The sequence below is a fragment of the Pygoscelis adeliae genome, unplaced genomic scaffold, assembly GCF_000699105.1.
Source record: "Pygoscelis adeliae isolate BGI_AS28 unplaced genomic scaffold, ASM69910v1 Scaffold318, whole genome shotgun sequence".
Lineage (NCBI taxonomy): Eukaryota > Metazoa > Chordata > Aves > Sphenisciformes > Spheniscidae > Pygoscelis > Pygoscelis adeliae.
Window position 1 is genome coordinate 3,052,805 of NW_008825430.1, and position 18,190 is coordinate 3,070,994.

Genomic DNA, 18,190 nt, shown 5'->3' on the forward strand with positions numbered 1-18,190 from the left:
GAATATTAAAATAAACATCATGTGAATTCATAATAATTGGATATAACTTGATCCTGTAGTTCTCACACTACCGTAATTGCCATTGACCTCCAGGGCTTTCCACTCACTAGAGCAATAGGCTCTACATTTAGAATTTACATGGGATTCAGTTTTCATCTTATAGACAAAATTAAGCTTTTTAATACAAAGCCTTGTTTTAATTTCAGGGGGTTGCTTCAGACTTAGCTAGTATGCTTTAGGAATTTTGCTCATTTTGATGTTGTCTTATTAGAGTTGATCGACGTATTTTTGATTTCCTCAATCAATCCTGAGCCAGCAGCATTCCTGGGTCTGCTCCTTGAAATATCTCCCAAACTGACTCTGGTGGTCTCTTGCTCTTCTTGGCTGGAATGCTGTGAAGAAACTCAAATAAGGATGTAGACACTGCTTTTAACCGAGGCTGTCATGTTGCTATCTAGAGTTGCTATCTATTGGTCTGACAGGGAAAATGTGTTTAGCTAATTTAATGAAAACCTTTTGTGCTCTGTCAAAATCAATGGCACACTTTACATGAACTTCAGTGGGACCAGGAATTTACCCTAATAATCTGGAAGAGGATCACATGGTGAAAGGATTAAGAATTATATTTCTGCCTTCTCTGTGAAATATCAAGTGGATAAAAGAGGATAAATGGAAACCTTCTTTCTACTGAAGCGAACGTGAAACGGAACAAAGAATAACATTACTCAATGAGTATCAAGTTGTATTCAAAAGCCCCTTTTTTCATGTGAATGTTATATTTTCTGATTATTTTTAAGAGCAACTGCTTTTGGAGTTTATTACGAGGAAAACTGGGTTCTGAATCTAGTGACAGCATCGTACAGGGGAAGAATATCTTGGATTAACTTAGTCAAAATAAATACTGATTACATTTTGCTATCCTAGCTGATAGCATGAATTATTTAACATCAGCAAACAGCCTTTTAATACTGGATTGTTTTTCTATTATGGTAGAGGTCCAAATATGTTTTTAAATTTGCTTCTGAATAGGGAAAAATTTGAAGGATTTAGAGGTGAAATTTTCTTCTGCACCTTCTATCTGCAATCTCTACTGTTTCAGCGTTTCTTTGGTGAAAGTTTGAAAGAGGTGTTATTTTGAAGTTAGGGAATTGTCTAGCCATCCCAAAGAGAGAGGCTCTGAGAGGTCAGAAAAGCTGTGATTGTTACTGTGTTCATCTTTTCAAGGGAGCATAATATCAATTCACGATACTAATGAGGGCAGGAAATAGGAAAAGATCCTAAGTAGATTCTGGAAAATAAAGTATCTTGTCCTGCTATGTTTACCATTTTTTACCCGTTTACCTGAGCTGTAATGTCTTCCTGGAAATAGCTCAATAAAGATTACTTTTGCCTTCCCTCTGATACAGCTGTCTGTGAAAATGGATGTCTAAATGGAGGGAGATGCGTGGCTCCGAACCGATGTGCTTGCACATATGGCTTTACCGGACCGCAGTGTGAAAGAGGTATGTGCCCTAAAACAGTGGAAAAAAAATCGATGTGCCAACTTGCTTAATAGTAACTTAAAAATACTTAAATAGTAATATGAAATAAAATATTTAAATAGTAGTATTTTATTGCTGCCTATGAATAAGGTAAAATAGAATTAACGTTCTTGTAGAATGCAATGAAGCTTTACTGAAAGGAAAACTCCAGTCTAAGAAAGCTGTGGAGATACTAGTTACGGAATAACACAAATTAAAATGGTAACCACTTTCCTAAATGGTATTTTTAATGAGAAAGAAAACTTTAGCATTGATTTAAAAACAAATGTTCCATCTTATCTTCTTTTGTGTTTTTTTTTTTTATATATTACAAGTATTGATTGGTATGATTTTAATGGTTAGTTCTTCAGTTCACGGTGGGTTTACCAAGTGTCGTTTTCTTTTCCTGGGGCAAAAATCCCCATTTATTTACTCTAACAATAGGGTTGTCGAGCCATTACCTATTCTAATCTGTAGTTGAATTGACTGGATTTGTTTTTGTTAGTGTCAAGACTGAAAATAAACTTTAAGTAGCATTTTTAGCAATATGTGAGCTTCATAAGGATAGAGGCCAGGATGAACCACACGTGCAACTGATGAAGGCCTTTCTTTTGTTTACTTTTTTGCTATGAAAACACTCCAATGGAAGAGGTGGCAAATAAAAAATATTGATAAGTGTTTTTACTCAAACTTCAGTTTCTAAGTCATCAGAAAAGCTCTTTGTATCTCTAATACATTTGAAGCAGCATCTTGCCTCTGTCTTTGGCATGTTTTGTTCTGGCAGAGTTTATTCAGTTCTTCTTTCCATTTTGTACAGATTTATTATTATCAATTTTAGCTTTTTATTTGTGTATCCATAGTGATAATCACAGCTGTTTCCAGACGAAAACACAGCTATACCAGCTGTCTTATTTGGTATATAGATTTGGGGGGGGTTATTAAACCAATTTAATGGTTCATTTGAGAGAGAGAGTGTGAACGATGTTTAGGTATAATCCTTCTGTCGAATTTTGTAATATTAAAAATAAAACATTTTCATTTGTTAGAGCTATCAATGGACCTGTTTAGTTGGAAATTCATACATAATACTCATACAGCAGGTTGCATTACATATCTATGAACCTGGGACAGAACAGACATTAATAACCTGATTTTGGGCTTGCATGTAGGGGACGGGATGTGCTTAGCACACAAAATTTCTGTCAGTGAGTGTGTCCGATGATGACCGCTGTCAGTGCTGCACCTGGAGTAATGGTTGGCTTTTTCACGTGGGCAGCATAGGCGGGTGATGCAGAACAACAAATCTGAGGGGACCAAAGCTTTTCCTTCTGTGCTAGAGCAGATGGTGGGATGAAGCAGGTATTTCTTGCACTCCCTACAGCAGATAAAATTGCTGTGTTGGCACTGTGTGAAGTCTTGCCAGTTGTCCACTCCGATGTTGTAAAAGTAGTTCAAACTGATGGTGAAGTTTTTCTGAAGAGTGAAGAGTAGCTCTGTTCTGAATCTTGGGATCTCACTGCTGGAGAGGAGTAAGAGGAATGGAAAATTAGGTTAAAAATCCTAAGTTTGAAGAGAATAAAAGCTTTATAGGTAAAGAATGTACTGAATATTACTGCAAAGGCTTTGAATTTCAAGCAATGACTGCTTGTTCTCCATGGGTGAAGGGTTTGAGCCTTCAGTCCAGTGAGGAGGTGTAAAGTGCAAGTTCAGAAGAAGATTGTTCAATGCTGCTTTTATGTTGCCTGATCTGGGACCGGTTTGACTCCACCTCATTAGGGCAAGTTTCAAGGCTGAAGCCTGCTAACAGCTTCAGTCCTGTCCCTCAGGGCTCCTGCCTTGTGTCGGGTGGAGTGAGAAAGTGGTGACACAGAGCCATTTGAGCCAAATCATGCAGTCATGAAATCCCATGCATGTTACTGAGCACAACTGAGGTGGAAATCTGTAACTTATATGCCTCGTCCATAGGCAGTTTTTACTTAGAACATGTGTTTGATTCTATAGTTATCAATAAAAGAGAAAATAGACATTAATGAGCTGTGGTGTTTCTGGCTGATGCTCACTGCAGTATTGAGGCCAAATGATAGTCATAGCTTCCTAGAAAACCTCTGAAATTTGGCTTCTTTCACAGAGATTTCCTGCAGCCTCTCTACCTAGCTGAGCTAATATGTTCCCCTCCTCTAAAAAGGGTGTGGTGGTTTTTGGTCCCAGAATCACATTATGCCATCAGAAAAACTTCTTCTGAAGATAACTTTTCAAGTATAAGCTAATGTTGGTCTTAGTCAGAATAACTTGCATTGTTCAGCACATGCACCTGTGTGATCATTGGGGAGTTGTCTGGCTGCATATGATTTTACACATCTGTCAGCTAAGTAAGAGGTCCATATTTTGAATCTAGCTTTGGAAAGTTATGTGGATTTGTGACACTCCCTGGTGGGCTTCTGATGTATATGTGGATGGATGTTATCCAGTAAATTGACAAGATTCGTGCCTGGTAGAGTAAAACTGTGTCTTTATTAGAAAGAAAAAGGCTTTATGCATGGGGGGGGGTGGGGGTGGAAAGAAATTACTCAAGAGAAATAGTCTCTTAAACTATCCCATTTCTGGGGGAAGCAGGAGAGGCAGATTGTTTTGAAAACACCATTTCTGGATATAAATGTAACGTGAAGTGATACGGTTTTGTGGCATGCACATTCTCCATCTGTTTGACTGTGGTTTGACTTCTAGGTTATGCCATGCCACAAGCTAACAGTGATGTAAGTAATTTACTGCTGCGTATCACGCAGTGCTTTTCTCTACAAGCATCGACTAATAGTAACAGTCACAGAGTATTTGTGGCACGTATGTCACAGACCAGAGAATATTCCAGCCTTTGCTGCATATGTCATTGCTTGGAACTGTCTTGAATAAAACAATGTTGAGGCAACCAAATTCTTGGGGGTTATTCCAATAATCTGATATGGAAAACAATTAAAATGTTGCAGGTGGTCGAGCAAAGGTAGAGCCAGTTTCTTACATCCAGAGGCAAGTTGTGTAGTTCTGCGTCTACTGTTTTAAGTAGTTTTTCCATACATTTGGTCCATATTTGTAATACAAATTAGCCTGATTGGTATTACCTCAGTAAATGCTGACCATATGATTGCTAATGAAGATCTACAAGACTTCTGTGTAGGTCAATAGCTTCAAATACATGCACAACGAAAGGGCTTTATCTGGTGAAAGACCTGCTGCTTTCACAGTGCAGCAGACTCCATCAAATTTGTGGCATGAGTATTTTTATGTATTCAGTCATTCTTTGAGAGGGTAGCAGCTGGCCTTGGGCAGTTTTGGCACACAAATTACTTTTTGTGTGTCTTAGAAGTGTTAACGATGGTATAAAACGCTCTAGACATGAGCAAAAGGAATTTTTAGATTCACTAATGTCAATGCAGTTCCTCTTCATGTTCTGGGAGTGTGTACCATGTCACTGGTGAGATGTGCTTTGTCAGAACTGGATTAATAACTGTAGCACGGTCGAAAGTGGTACACATGTATCATTAGCTCCTAAGCTGTTGTGTATGGTGTTCGGCACCTTTCCGGACCGGGGGAAGCCTCCTGGGCATACTGTCAAGTATATGCAGGTATGTCATAAGTACAGACCTGGCTTTTCTGTGGGATAATGTTCATCAAAAAGGTGAACTTGACATAAGCTAAACACTAAAAGTGTAGTGGAGTTGGAAATGCTTCCTACAGCAATTTAAGACGCATTTAAAATACATAGTCCAGAAAGGAAAATATTTCATGGATATTGGCTCAGTTAAAATTTGACCTTCAAGGATTCTTTCTGGAAGGTGCTGAGTTCTCTGGCTGCGATCCAGTGATGGGCTTTGACATGCATTTAAATGCAAACCTGAGATGTCAACATGCTTAAAACTATGCAAGCGCTTAAGGGCCTTGTTGTATTTTGGCCCAAGCTTTCAGAGTCAGTTAAGATCCGAGAGGTGTCATATTGTTAATGAATATCATTTAGCAATATTGTTAATGAAAAGATATCACAGGTAACAGAAAATGAAGATGCAAGCAGAGCAAAATTTCTTCTACTGGGTAAAAACTGGATGCCATCTTTACGCCGTTTGACTTTTAATGCTGAATCACTTGAGTGAGTTATAGATTCTGCAGTTCCTTTTAGAGTCGCTGAAGGGATTGAGAGCAGAGACTTAGCTTATGTTCCCCTGAGGATGATTCAGAACATCGACAGCTCTTTTTATTGTCTGTAAAAGAGCCTAGGGGATTTAGCTGGCTATGTGAGATGCCCACGTTTGGGTCATGTGAAAACATCCCTATGTCATGCACTTTATGGAAGTCCAGAGGAAAAAGTGATGTTAGAAGCTCAGAGAGATCAGACATCCCTATCGGATTGGTAGGACTGTGTCCTCCAAATTTGTGCATAAAAGCTTTCTTGACTCTTTGAATCTGTTTCTCTTTGGACGTTTGGATGATTATACTTTTAAGAGGGTGAATTCTATATAATATAAAATTGTACATTGTTGTTATCCTTGTATTGCAAAAATGCAATGAAATGTGCTTTTCTTTTTCTGTCTGGATCCATTTAGACGAACACAGTGGAAGCTTAGAATGCGTTACAGCCCTGTTTGTTTATTTGAATGCTTGTGACAACATCAGGGGCTCAATCCTGCCTCATTTTGGAGATTTGCCACTGGCTTTACACAGGAGCAGAATTGGGCCTGATGTAGTTCAAATATTAAAAAAGTACCACGTGTGTTGTGTGTTTTTTTTTTTCTGGACTCAGAATATGAGCGAATGATTGCTTTTTCTTCAAACAGAGTCGTTTCTGTACTGCTTTCTTCACGGCAGGAATTTTTGCATAATTTTTAATTATATTTGGCCATTATTAAAAGTTCCCAGAATTAATGCCATATGTAAAAATATCTTTCCCAGAGCCTCTCTATGAAAGTGCAGCCGCTGAAAGTGATCGAGAGTAGTGTAGTGCTGTGTATATTTTTTTCTTTCTAAATATTACAACGGGTAGAATGTTTTCACAAAGAGGACACTGCACCCCTTAGTGTGCCCCGTCTCTGGTATTTAGTCTAAACGGAAAGTAAATAACAAAGTGTAGATAGCAGTAAAAGTATGTTCCCAAAGCCTTATGTTGCATTTAAAGTAGTATTGCAGCATATGGTAGCTGGCAAACATTTGAATAAACTTGATTTCTGTAGCTGTCTTCCAAGAAACACATCTGTTGACATAGACATGTAGTTTCTGCAGCCCTGTAACATGAATGCCTGTACAGTATTATAGCAGCAAACTAAAGGATGGCTAAGCATGAAGGCCTGGAATAAGGATTCCTGCACACCATTTTCCCCCTGAAAAATTACGAAAAATGGCTTCAGGCTGAAGATAAATACATTCAGTCACAAGTGATGTTTTACTGTCTTTAAAATAATTTTAACAGATGTTGCCACCCTTGATGTCTTTCAGTTTTAAAACAAAAATTCACTGTCAGTGTCTCGGATTATCCTTTCTGTAAAGGAGGTTGAGATAAATGGACGAGGAGTTTTTTAACTTTTAAAATTGAAGCTGCAGCTTAATGGTGGAGAAGTCAGCCTCTGCAGAATAACTGTGTGTGATTTAAGATGGTTTATAATACTTAGCAATGCAATCAATAGATCTCTGGATCAGAACTCAGTACTAAGCTCAGCCTGTTATTTAATGCCAAAAAGCATTTTTTAGAATCTTGTGTATGTGAAGGCTTTGCTCCATTGTTCTGCTCCTTGCAAATACACCCTATAACCAGTCCTGTGTCGCTTGCTCTACGCTTTGTGCATCTCAAAATATCACATGGCAAGTTTTAAAATGTTTCTTCAGATATATGCTTAAAGCTTAATCAAGATCCATAAATGATTCAGTACATATGGGCTTAGGTCTCTTGTGAGATGTGAGGGCTCCAACTTTTGTACATGAAGCTGAACATTTACATTTTGTTCCAAATTGAGTTTTGATTTCAGTCAAACAAATCCAAATCCAAAGTTTTCATTCAACTACTTGGCAGCCCTTTCTGTATTTCCATGCCTTCTTGATTGGCTGCTAAGGGCACTGACCTTTAGATGTGCAGTAAGGTATTATTTGGGCTTTGTTTTGTTTTGATTTGATTTTTAGTTGTAGCAGTGAAGATGTATGCAAATTTAATCACAAACTGAGGCACCCATATTTTGGTATAAATTTTAATACAAATATTTGAATGAAATAGCTGCGTTGTTCTAATCTGTAAGATTTGATTCTTGCAAGTAGGGACTTGACATTGAAGGGGCTTGCATTGAAGGGACTAACATGAGAATCACCGAGATCTTTCTCCTGGAACCGCAGACAGCTTTGTTGTTGAACCTGGCACCTACCTCCAGGTGTGCTGGCAGCCTGCGGCACGTGTTTGCTATGCAAGAAATTCAGTTCGGCTTCCATTGCAGACAGGGGCTGAACCTTGCGCTGGCTTTGCTCGCGCATGGTGCTTGCGATCTGCCTTGTAGTGTCTTAAGAAATGAAGAGTGGAGGCCTGTGCTTTCATCAAGAGGTTTTGTTGAAGTTATATACACAAAGAGATGCCTGTGTTTGTTTGGTTATGGGACGTTACATTAATACAGATATGACTTTTATATACACAGTGCAGGCAGTTCAAAGATGTAACTTCCCTGAATGGCCTGCACTGCCAGATCTGTGCTCTGTGGAGCTCCAGGGGGAACTGGGAAGAATCTGTCTGATGTGTTGTATCACGAAAGTCAGATTTTTTTTGTGTGTGTGTGCAGAAAGATTGAGTCAGCTTTTATTGATTTTGGTTGTCATTGCAGCATGGTGTCGCATTTGAGGCCTTCAAAATGAGTGTCTTCAAGCCATTCTTGCCTTCTTAGTACCTTTGTAACATGCCCATTTTTGTAATTTCAGCTATCTCCCAATTCCTGGGTCTCTACAAAACTTGTAGAATATAAAATAGCTGAGCACAACTAATTTCTCATGGAGCTTTGCATAGAAAAGGGGCTTTTGACATGGTGACTCCTAGAGTTGAATATGATAGAGGGAATGAGTAAATGCAGCTGAGAACTTATCTAACAGTGCCCACTTAGTCATTTATGGAGAAAAATGTTCCTTACTCTCTGGGCTGCAATATATTTTGATATAAGAAAGTACAGCTACCTGAAATCCTTTCATTTGTTACAGTGGAAACAAATGTTTTCCTTGTGAATCACCCTGAAATTTTACATGAATATTTTCCATTCATACCTTTTTTTTCTTATTGAGCTGCTAAGCTGAAAATTTTGGTTACAGTTGCAACAAAAGAGAAATCAAATATCAGTATGTATGATACCTCAGTCAAGTTTGTTACGGACTTCATTTTTTCTTTGTGTGTTTGTTTTTTAAAGTGATCTAAAACTTTCATGATGGTCAGTTCTAACAAAGAAAAGAGAACCTCTTTTAAAACATCATCAATCGTACCTGATGTAATGATAAACTGACAAGGGCATTTCCAGGTAAAACAGTTCTTTTATGTAGGTCAGCTGCAACACGCTAATGAAAATGCATCTTAAGCAGAGGTGCTCAAAATGGTCAGTGCAACTGGTTTGTCACATGTAAGTTTCCTTGCAACATATTTGTAACAGAGTTGATGAAATCTTTGTAAAAATCAAAGTTTTTCTAAAGTAAACTGTTACATTTAGAAGGATATCTCATATCCTATCTCAGCATAAAAGTTGCAAAAAGTTGTAGGAAATAACTACCTAAGAGCAGCTGTAAGGACAGTCACATTCACACTTCCAACTGGCCTTGAGAAGTTCACAAATAATGATGGAGTGGTTTTTATTTTTTTTTTTTCAGTGACAGCTTGTACGGTTTGGCACTCTAGAGAAACGCTGTAGGAAAAGAAAAGAGGCCTAAATAAGGTCTGAAAAGGAAGGAGCCCTAAGAGAAAGATCACTCTCCAACTTCTGCTCTGCTGTAAAACAGAGCCTAGCTTTGCACTCCTTATCCAGAAAAAACTGCTTTTGGAAAAAGGCGGAATTTCCTTATGTAAAGAAACCAAGATTCAATATTTCTCTTTGTAGGAAGATGTGTAAAGACTAGGGATAAGTAATTTAAAAAAAGCATGAAAGTTATTAAAAGTGTGTGTGTGTACACACATATATACACGGTTTTGTATTTTAAGAACAGAAATATGAAACCTTGTAAGCACCTGATTTTTGATTGTGATTTTACACATTTACTATGTGTCTATTGCGGGTATTACTCAGGCTAAACTATCACAGGTAGGTTAACGTAACTGCAGTCTGCTGTGCCATAGCCTTAATTTCTTTTCGCGGTGGTGTAATTCAGATTACAGGTCCCATTCTGAAGGGGTGGTCTCTGCACTGTTTTCCTTGATCCAGAATGTTTAACTTAGCGTGTGACTCTGTTTTTAAAAAGCATTTAACTTAAGTAAGCCTAGCTTACCAAATGATCTTGGTCATGTTTTATAATGGCCCCGTCCTCCTCATTTATGTTTTTTGCAAAGTTTACCCAGTGATCGCCAGGATTTTCAGTACTGTCCCCATTTCCTCCCTGCTCCTTGGGATGAATGGTCTGCTGTGACCCTCTAATGCTGCTTCTTCCAACACGGAGGTGCTGACAGTCACAGGGAAACAGGAGCTTAGCAGAAAACTGTATGCCCACAGTTCTTGCCTCCTCGGGGAAGTGGTAGCCTGGCAGCTGATGCTTCCATCCTGCACCACTACACACAGCATGGGACAAAGCCCCTGCTCCACTGTGCTGAAGCAGGAGAAGCGTCCTTGCTGGCATTGCAGCAGTGGTAATAAATTCAGTGGTATTTTATTAGACTTACCATTTTCTTTCTTGTTTCTGTATACGCAGCAATCTCTTAGTGCTCTTTGGTCTCAGGATTAAGCCATCAGTTTTTGCCATAAGTCCTTTTACAATGGTCCTGCTGCTTACAATGGCTCCATTGAATCTATTGATAGATGAGTTTTCAGCAAGGCTGGGGAAATCAGTTTAACTGCAGCAAAAACAGGCAGCGCGCTAAAGCGCACATCTACTATTTAGCGGAGTCACTCCTACCTACCAAAGAATGTATTTTCATGTTTTTTAAAATAGAGCCATAAGAATTACAGGAGAGAGAGGATAATTTCTAACAGTATTTCAGCTTACAGAATTGCTTAGGGTGGAAGGGACCTCTTGAGATCACCTAGTCCAACCCCCTTGCTCAAGCAGGATCAGCTAGAGCAGGTTGCCCAGGACTGTGTCCAGCCACCTTCTGAAAAATGTGTTAAAACGTATGTTAGTCTGCGATTTGTAACACCTCCGGCTATATCATTCAGACCTGCCAGCCATTTAAGGAAGATCCAGTGCTAACATTGTCAAAGCATTCATAATCGTGGATGTTTTGCGTTTTTTCTTATTTGTGTGTTCTACTGTCCAGAGGGTGTTTGTCCTGTGGCAGCGATTGATTGAGTGCTGTGAAGTGAAAGCACATGTTCTGCTGATGATTTCTAGTGTACTTGCCTAATAAAATTCTAAAAATGGAAGAGTTAGTTTAAAAATGTAAAATAAGCTGACAAAATTACAGTGGTTCACGGGGTGCGGGGTAGGGAATGGTTTTAACTCCTAGTAACTACAGACACACTGTCAGGGGAATTTTCCTATTTGCCCTTGATGCTGGCTGTACTTACCTGCTTGTGGCTTAAAACAAAAAGATGGGGAGACCCATTAGGTATTTAACCGATAATTTCACCTGATTTAGGAGGAAACTGGGTCACTCAGTGATGGGAGATTTCAGGATCTCAAAAGCTCCGATGTCTGCTTAAGTTTCTGAGAACTACAGCAAGAAATGAAGCAGTAAACATACGGTGGAAAGAGCATGCCGTGCTCTTAATTGCTCTTTCTTCGAAGTGCAATTAAGATGGATCTTAGTGAGACACCTTGAACTGCTTCTTCAAGGGCCATTGGACTAGTCTCTGTGCTGGAATAATATGTCCAGACGTCTTAGTTCAGTTGAGCAGTACAGTGACAGAATACTACTTGAGCTTGAAATGTTTACAAGAGGTAATAGTAAAACCAGCGAGCAATGAATTACAATTGTCCTGCTGGGATATGATGAAAGCCTTTATGAGAATCTCCATGTCCCGGTGGGACAGCATGGGTGGTAACTTGGAGAGATTCGTAAAATGGTAGTATGACAGCTTTACAGTCAGATTAATACAGGCTTCAAAAGAAACCACAGGGTCAAAAATGACTTCCAGACTGCAGGCTTTAAAGGCAGAAAGATCTACCATTGAAATGGGCAGTTAAAAAAGAGGTAAGTGATACACAGCTGTGAAAGGAGAGTCAATGTTAGATTACTTGGGCTCCAATAACCTTTAAGATAAGATATAATTTCATGATGCAGATACTGTGTCTGGAACTGAATTGCACCACACGGTGTGAATTATTCCAGTTACTTGACTCTTGAGGTGAAGAGTAAAGGCGTAATAAGAGGGCAATTTGAGGGATTGAAATGAGGAGAGGGTAATGTTTTAATACCCTGGAACTGGGTAGATGTATAGGGGCTCATGAAGAAAAAGCAAGAGAAGCAGGTGAGGGGGGAAGATAGGTGAGAAGATGGCAGAGGGGATCTAGCCAAATAGTTTTCACACATCTTGGGAAGAGAACGTCGAAGGCAGGTTGAGAAGTTTAGACTGCTGCTTGGGCAGGGGAAACCCAGCGGAGATGTGCATTCCATTCATCTGAACGGCTCTTCTAGTAAAAACATTGCTAGACACAAGCACGGTCCAGGAATGGCAAATGATGAATGACTTAGCAAGCTATCTTGCTGGGTATTTAATCTGTGTGGTTATCTAAATAATTTGAAATGCTTCTCTTGGCCTGAGCCAGGCTGGGCAAAGTGAAGTGCCATGCATTAAACCTTGTGCTATTTCAGCTCTCAGGTCCCAGCAGGAACCCAACAAGATATGGCTCCGTGAAAGGTGATACTATATTAAACTAACAGTACAAGTTGTATCAAACTCGGTTCCAACTTCAATACAAAAAGTCGTGTTTTTAGAAGGCATTTTAAATCTAGCACTAGCACTTCAGTCACTTGCTGATGTCAGTACAAAAAAAATGCTCTGTACAGCTGCTGACTGCAAGGAAGATGAGAGGTTAAATTGGGTTAGCGGAAATGAAAGACGTGCAGTGGAAGAAGTATTGGTATCAGAATGTTTATGGAATTTGTCATTAAATAACAGAAGTGTTTAAATTGGAGGGCCAATTTAAAGCTTTCCTTTTAATAATTTTTCCCCCATTTATGTGAAACTGAAATTATTTACAAAGGTGTACAAGGAAACATTAATTTCTTCCCCTCCTAAAAAAAAAAAAGTTAAGATGATGGCAAATCCATCTTAGTCTCTTAGTGTTCAAGCCTTCTTGATCTAGGGCCTGAGCCACCAATGTGTATTAGAATAATTCTGCTATTCTTACTACAGTTGATTACAGTGCTCTGTTATAAAGGGTGGAGGCACTTGGTTGGTCTCCAAAGAAAGTGAGTAATAATTGACCTAATGTACAGAGCACATGAATAACATATTCTTTTGGTAAGAAATTTATGTTTTACAGGGTGTGCTAGAGTTCACATCCCTTTTTCACATCTTCCAAAAGATTTTAAAATACTCAGCTGCTCTATTAAATTTCTAATTCAACAAATACTCAAATACAAAGTATGCATTAGATAAAGCTCTTGAGTTGAATCCAAACATTGAAAAATCTTTTAATCTGCCTTGAAAACAGCTGTTTAGAATTTTGAATAGAAATAACAACTTCCTTCAGCCTATGTTGTTGATGTCTGCTTCAGCCTCAAGCTGGGAGGAATTTCTTTTTGTTACTCTGATGCAAAGCCTTGCTGCTGTTGCAATGATTCGACTATCTCCACAACATACCAGGAGTGGTATCCTGGTCCTGTTTGAAATAAATGGTAGCGCTTCCTTTGAATTCGTTATAATGGAGGAGAGACTTACTCAGAAGACTTGAGATAGTTTTGACGCTTTAATTGTAGTTGTCTGGAGTGCAGCTACCGGAGCTCTTATTGACATCTCCCACTACTGAGAGACTGCCACTGTTCTTCATGTTTGTCTGCTGAAGGAATTCTTGATATGAGAATTGTGTTTTTTAGTGTCTGAAATAATTTAAACAAATTAGATGGGTTTTATGCATATGCACGTGCAACTTCTATTCCTCGTTCATAAATAACTTGGGTAATCCTATAAAATGTTATGCACTGACTCTGCATTAAATACCGCAAATGAATTTTCTAGGCAACTACTCATTGCATCCAAGGAAATACCAAAAGAGTTCAAGATGGCTAACGTTACAATGAACATAAAAAGCAGTAATGATTTGCCACTTATTGTGAACTATTGCCAAAACCCTGCTTACATTTATTCTCCAACTCTTCGTTTTGCTGTGTCCGGAGGGTAGATTATACATGCATTTCACACACACACACACACGCGCGCACATCGGTTATATATTCAAACATTTGGGTAGTATTTTAAACTCAGAGGTAGAAGTCTTCTGTTGTTCAGAGAAGCGAAGCCTGGATGAAACTTCTCGGTAGCTATGGAAGTGGCCCAAAACCTACTCATGTCGAAGAAAGGGATGCCCAAAGACTTGGGTGGGCTTTGAATCGGGAGTCAGAGTTGACGTGATCAGATCTGGTCAGCCAGGTTTCAAGAAGGTATGCAAAGTTCTTGAGAAAGCCATTAGCTCTGTGCGGTGTTACCACACAATACTATCAATCAGTAATTTTGGATAAAAGTAAGAAGTGCTCAAAGGCATAAGCCACAAATATGAACGCGTTTTAGCAAAGAAGACACTGTTATCTGTGGCTGTAGGGTATAGAAAATACCATTATATGGAATGGTACTTATTTAACAGCTATTCAAGATGAAGAATAAGAAATATTCTAGTAGAGTAAATAGCAAACAAAATACATACAACCTCTTTCAGTTTTATAATGTAGTGTGTTTTTTGTTTTGGGCTTATGTGCTGCATGCACAGTCTTTCATGTGATATTCTCATTTCTAAAGTGTTTCTTGAATGTGGGTGTGTTAATGTACATTGGTTAACGCATAGAGAAGTTTGTATATGGGTCCTCCAGTAGCCTCTGATGAAGTGTAAGTAGCCCTTTTAAATCCAGAGGAGATCTTTGCATTCATTTTAGTTGGATTTAGGTTATGCTCAAATCTGAGCAGATGTGGAAGAGTTTTGGGCCTTCCTTTTTCCATGAGATGACGTTTTTGTGGTGGTTTTTTGGTTGATTGTTGTTGTTCTGGTTTTACTTGGTTTGGGTTTTGGGGTTTTTGGTTTTTTTTTTTTCAAGTAATCAGTATTGGGTGTGGTTTGCAGCGGTGTGATATTGATGCAGAGGTGCAGATGGAGTACCCAGGATGCCAGTGACTCTCAGCACCTCTTTCGAAGCAGAATGAGATCGCAGGCAGGCAGCGATCTACAGAGGGGGCAGCCTGATGCTCACATGAAAAATAGGCAAAATCACTTTTGTGAACAGGGCTTTTAATCAGCTGTTTAAAAGTTGCTGATCCAATTTCATGTTCCTAATTAAATGGAACGGGGGAAAGAAAGAGATCAGCATGCTGCCAGGCAAGAGCTCCAATCCAGTGGTTATCTCATTTCAAACGTGTGGGCTAAATTATGTTATCTTTATAATTTAGGCTTATAGTATATTCACACATTAATAAAAAGTTCATCTGTAAGGGCAGTTTAACCACTGCAAGCTTATTTTATTTTATCAGACTAAACTATTTGATGCTTTAAAAACATTTTTCTAATGTGAATGTTATTTATCACAAGTGTAGTTGAAACCTGAAGCTTAATTATTAAAATAGATCTTCAGACACTTTGCTGACAAGAATGATGTGGATAAAAGACATTTTCTGGGAGAAATCTTACTTACCTTTTCGATATAGTGCAAAATACCTCTGATAATCAGGAGGAAGTTTTCTCTTTCACTGAAGTGTCTTAAACTATGAGCTTTCTACTGTTTTATGGGAATTTTTTTTAAGCCACCTAAAAGTTTTCCCACAGTGCCGGTTTACAAGCAGCTGAAACTTTAGACACCGCTCAGAACAGTCTGTTGTTCCATTAACATTGCTGGGAGTGATGCACATGTGTATTGGTGACCACCTAGATTCCTAAATGTTCCCGTTCTATTAAAAATTAAAAGAAAATATTTCCTATATTTTGAAGTACAAGTTTAAATTGGCACTGTAATTGCTAAACCTTGCAGCTTAGACAGATGCCAGAGCTCCCACAGAGGAACTTTAAACTGCATTATGCCGTACTCTATACGCTTACCCCTCTTAACTCTTCGCTGTTCCCCAGCAGTAGATGGGAGCTCCCTCCTGCTTCCCTTCCTCTCTCCCCTCTTACCAGCTGTGGGAACCCCAAGGTGCTGCCTGTCACGTACCATTCTCTTGCACTCAGTCCCAAGCAGAAATCGACTTTTAATGCCTAAAGTATCCTCTGTCTCAGCTGCGAATCTGCTTTTGGCTTGAGGGGGCTAGGGAAGTTGCATTAGATTACTAGCTTCCTAACGGCTTAATACTTCGTTCAAAGCCCAGTGAAGTTAAAAGGAAAAAGATACTCGAGGGTTTCAGTGGCGTGGATCAGATCCTATATCCAGAAGGGTAAGGTAAGCGTTGAGATATTGCTCACACGTGGATTACCTCACTTCTGTTCTTTCTGTGAGTCCTGGTTTCTTGACAGGACCACCTCTTAACCTCAGTACCTGCTTCGTATGATGCTGAGTTACAGCAGGAAGACTTGTTGGGGAGATAAAACTGAACGGGATGCGCTTACCAGTCTGGTGACTGTGAAATGGAGCTTGTTCCTCTACGAAATAATTTAAATCTGTATCTTTTACTGCTCATTTATTTTCTTTTTTTTGAAAGATGAATTTTAAATCTAAAGATGGGAACACAATTAGCTCTTGCCATGGTTTATTCTGCTCCACTCAATTGTTCAATTGGTGTTCTTTCGGTATAAAAAAAATGTTTCAGAAGACAGCACAAGTATTTACTATCTATTAGAAATCTATTAGCTACAGTTTAAATTTTTTCCTTATTCAATACGCTTGATTTTATTTCTTTGAGGTGGATAGATAGGAGCTGCCTAATTTAACAGATTAAGCAGTATGTTGTCGGTGCTGGATTAGGCCATTCTCCATGTGACTTGTAACCCCTTTTTTATCTCATATCCTCATTTATCACTGGCCTAGTGTTTGTTTTTCCTGATTTAGGATTATGACATTGAGCTATACAAATAATATAGGGGTACATAATTTGTACCTTATCAGCTTGAAAATATCAAAGTACAAAAAGAATATGGAAATCAACTCTACAGATGGGAGAAAAACGCCTTTTGGGAAAATGCATGGTTAATATCTGCAATTTGTGTAGTCATTGTTTATTCATATTTGGTCACCCAGTGCTAGCTAGTGGATAATATTTCAGAGTGCATAGCCGGGTGGGATACTGTGGTCTACTGTGCCAGCGAGATGCTCATCACATTGCTGGGACATTCTCGGGCATCTTTTTGCTTCTCGGAGCACAAAGGTGAGCGCTGCTCATGCCCGTTCCCCCTCCACCCCCCCGCAAGGCGTGGTGCTTGCTGCAGGTCACCCAGCTCCCAGGTGGAGCTGGGACTGCTCCCACTCTACTCGATACGCGGATTCCTCTCCTGGCTGGCTTTGCCTGGCTGGCTGCTCTCTACTAGTTGGCTCTCTGGACCTCCTTTTTAACTAGTTAGTTGGCTGGCCTGCCCTGGCAAACCTCCCTCTCCTGGTTGGCTGGCGAAGCTCTCGGGCTGGCCGGCCTTTTCCTTCCCCTTCCTTTTCTCCCCTTCTCACACATGGTGTCTGCTGGCTCCCACTGTTTATCTCGCCGTGTCTCTGTGCCTCCCACTCATTTGTTAGATTTGCTTTGATCCATCCCGTCTTTGCTGCCTTCCTGTTTTTCTTCCCTCTGCTCTTTTGCTTCTTTGTATCCTTGTTTCCTTCACACTTGTTCCCTGAAGGCTTTCTGCTCTGGCTTTCCCCTACCTACAGGCAGCATGCATCTTTTCCAGAGCTTGCTGTCTCACTCTGGTCCACTCATCTGATCTAGCAGCCACATTGTTTGAAACAGCTACTAACAGAACACCCGTTAGGGTTATAGGCTGGAGAAACAGTTAGGTTTATCAATTTTATTTCCTACAGGCATTTTCATAAGTTCCTTTATAAATCTAGTCTGTGCTTACATAGAAATGCCTGTGATAAAATCCCAACTGAAGTGCTTTGTCGTGCTTCTGTGTCATCTTTCCCATAATTGTGGATTATCAAGTATCTGTGTATTCTCTATAACTCACTGTCATCTCCCTTAGGACTCTTAGAAATGTCACAACTCACTGTTTTAATTCAGACATCGCAATTATAATTCTAGTCTCACAAACATTTCATTATGCTAGCGTGGAACAAGTAGTTTTGGGTGATCACAATGATGGGAAAGGAAGCACAGGGAAAATTCATGGCAGCTGAAACTTTGCTGCTGAAAACCCTGTGAGAGAAGGCATAAAATTCTGTGGCCGTTCTTCCCCTGCTTGTTTCAATCTTT

General features: G+C 39.4%; 1 protein-coding gene across 1 annotated transcript in view; it reads left to right on the plus strand.

Moving 5' to 3' along the window:
* FBN1 (fibrillin 1) overlaps window positions 1–18,190 on the plus strand; it is a 141,841-nt gene that overhangs the window by 8,358 nt on the left and 115,293 nt on the right. The window contains exon 4 of the mRNA XM_009330946.1: window positions 1,407–1,502. Within this exon, the coding sequence (XP_009329221.1) occupies window positions 1,407–1,502 (96 nt within the window). The remainder of the gene's footprint in view (window positions 1–1,406; window positions 1,503–18,190) is intronic.